Source organism: Scylla paramamosain, chromosome 38, assembly GCF_035594125.1.
Source record: "Scylla paramamosain isolate STU-SP2022 chromosome 38, ASM3559412v1, whole genome shotgun sequence".
Taxonomy (NCBI): Eukaryota; Metazoa; Arthropoda; class Malacostraca; order Decapoda; family Portunidae; genus Scylla; species Scylla paramamosain.
Window position 1 is genome coordinate 7,718,735 of NC_087188.1, and position 1,458 is coordinate 7,720,192.

Genomic DNA, 1,458 nt, shown 5'->3' on the forward strand with positions numbered 1-1,458 from the left:
AACTGAATGAGTACGTAAAAAAAAAAAAAACTCCAAAATTGTGAATACCAAAAACCAGGAATACTAAAACCGTAAATAAAAGACGATAAACAAACAAAATAAGATAACAAAACCCCAACAACGACACAAAATCCTACAACCACAGAAGAAAATAAAAATAAAAACAAATAAATAAAACAGCGAATACCCAAATACGCTAAATGCAGAAATCCGCCAGTACTCCTTAAAAAGAAAAGAAAACGAGAGTGAGACGGAAAGAAAACAGAACACAATACAAAAAACAAAGTAAGTGGATTTAATAAGGAGGAAGCCTGGAGCCCCGGAACCCTGCCTCGTCCTTCCCTTACCCCCTTAGCGACTGACGAATCACCTTGCCTCCTGTGATCTCGCTGAGGAAGTCCAGGAACAACTGACGTCAAGACCTGTGCTGTGTTTATTGGTTATTTTTTTTTTCCTAGTGTTTATGGTGAAATAATATAGACGAAGGTGAAGGTGATGGTGGTGGTGGCGGTGTTGTATTAGTTCCAGTGTTTGTTGTGGTTAATGAGGGCAAACTCTCACTGGGATTATTAAAGTGCATTTGTGGTTTTGTTCTTTTATCAGTACTTCGTAAATTCACGTCTCAACAGGTGTTGTTGTTGTTGATGTTATGATGATGATGATGATGATTATGGTGATGATTATTGTTATTATTGTTATTATTACTATCATTATTGTTATCATTATTATTATTATTATTATTTTTATTATTATTATTATTATTATTATTATTATTATTATTATTATTATTATTATTATTATTATTACTATTATTATTATTATTATCATTATTATTATTACTATTATTTTATTGTTTTACTACTTATACTATTACTTCGACTACTAGTACTTCTACTGCTGCTACTACTACTACTACTACTACTACTACTACTACTACTACTACTACTACTACTACTACTACTACCACTACTACTAAAGAAAGAGAGAGAGAGAGAGAGAGAGAGAGAGAGAGAGAGAGAGAGAGAGAGAGAGAGAGAGAGAGAGAGAGAGAGAGAGAGAGAGAGAGAGAATAAACAAATAAAGAAGTTACACGAAAAACAATCAAAATGAAAACTAGAAAACCGAAGAAAGTAAAGAACATAGGAGTAACACACGAAGGAACACAGGGGCAAAGAACAAGAAGATAAGTGAAGGCACTGTGGGAGGTGGCGCAGTGGCCTGGCGTGCTGCAGGGCTGATGACGCAATGCAGACTGGTGACGCGGGCTGACTGGTTTTGGGAGGTGACCTGTACCTAGGATAGGAGGAATGCTTGCACCACGTTCTTTCTGTCGAGTACATATTTTTTTTTTTTTTTACCATTATTTACGTGGGTATTTGATTTTATTGATGCGCGGGTGTATCTTTTTTTTTTTTTTAAGTTATTTAATTTTACAAACGCTCAAGTAATTTTTTTTCT

General features: G+C 34.6%; 1 protein-coding gene across 1 annotated transcript in view; it reads right to left on the minus strand.

Annotated features, from left to right (window-relative positions):
* The window catches only part of LOC135091699 (GATA zinc finger domain-containing protein 15-like), a gene marked incomplete at its 5' end in the record, with an annotated part of 4,432 nt that extends 3,642 nt beyond the window's left edge, over positions 1-790 (minus strand). Inside the window, 1 exon segment of the mRNA XM_063989575.1 lies at positions 706-790. Coding sequence (XP_063845645.1) covers positions 706-790 — 85 coding nt within the window.
* Between the last annotated feature and the right edge of the window lie 668 nt (positions 791-1,458).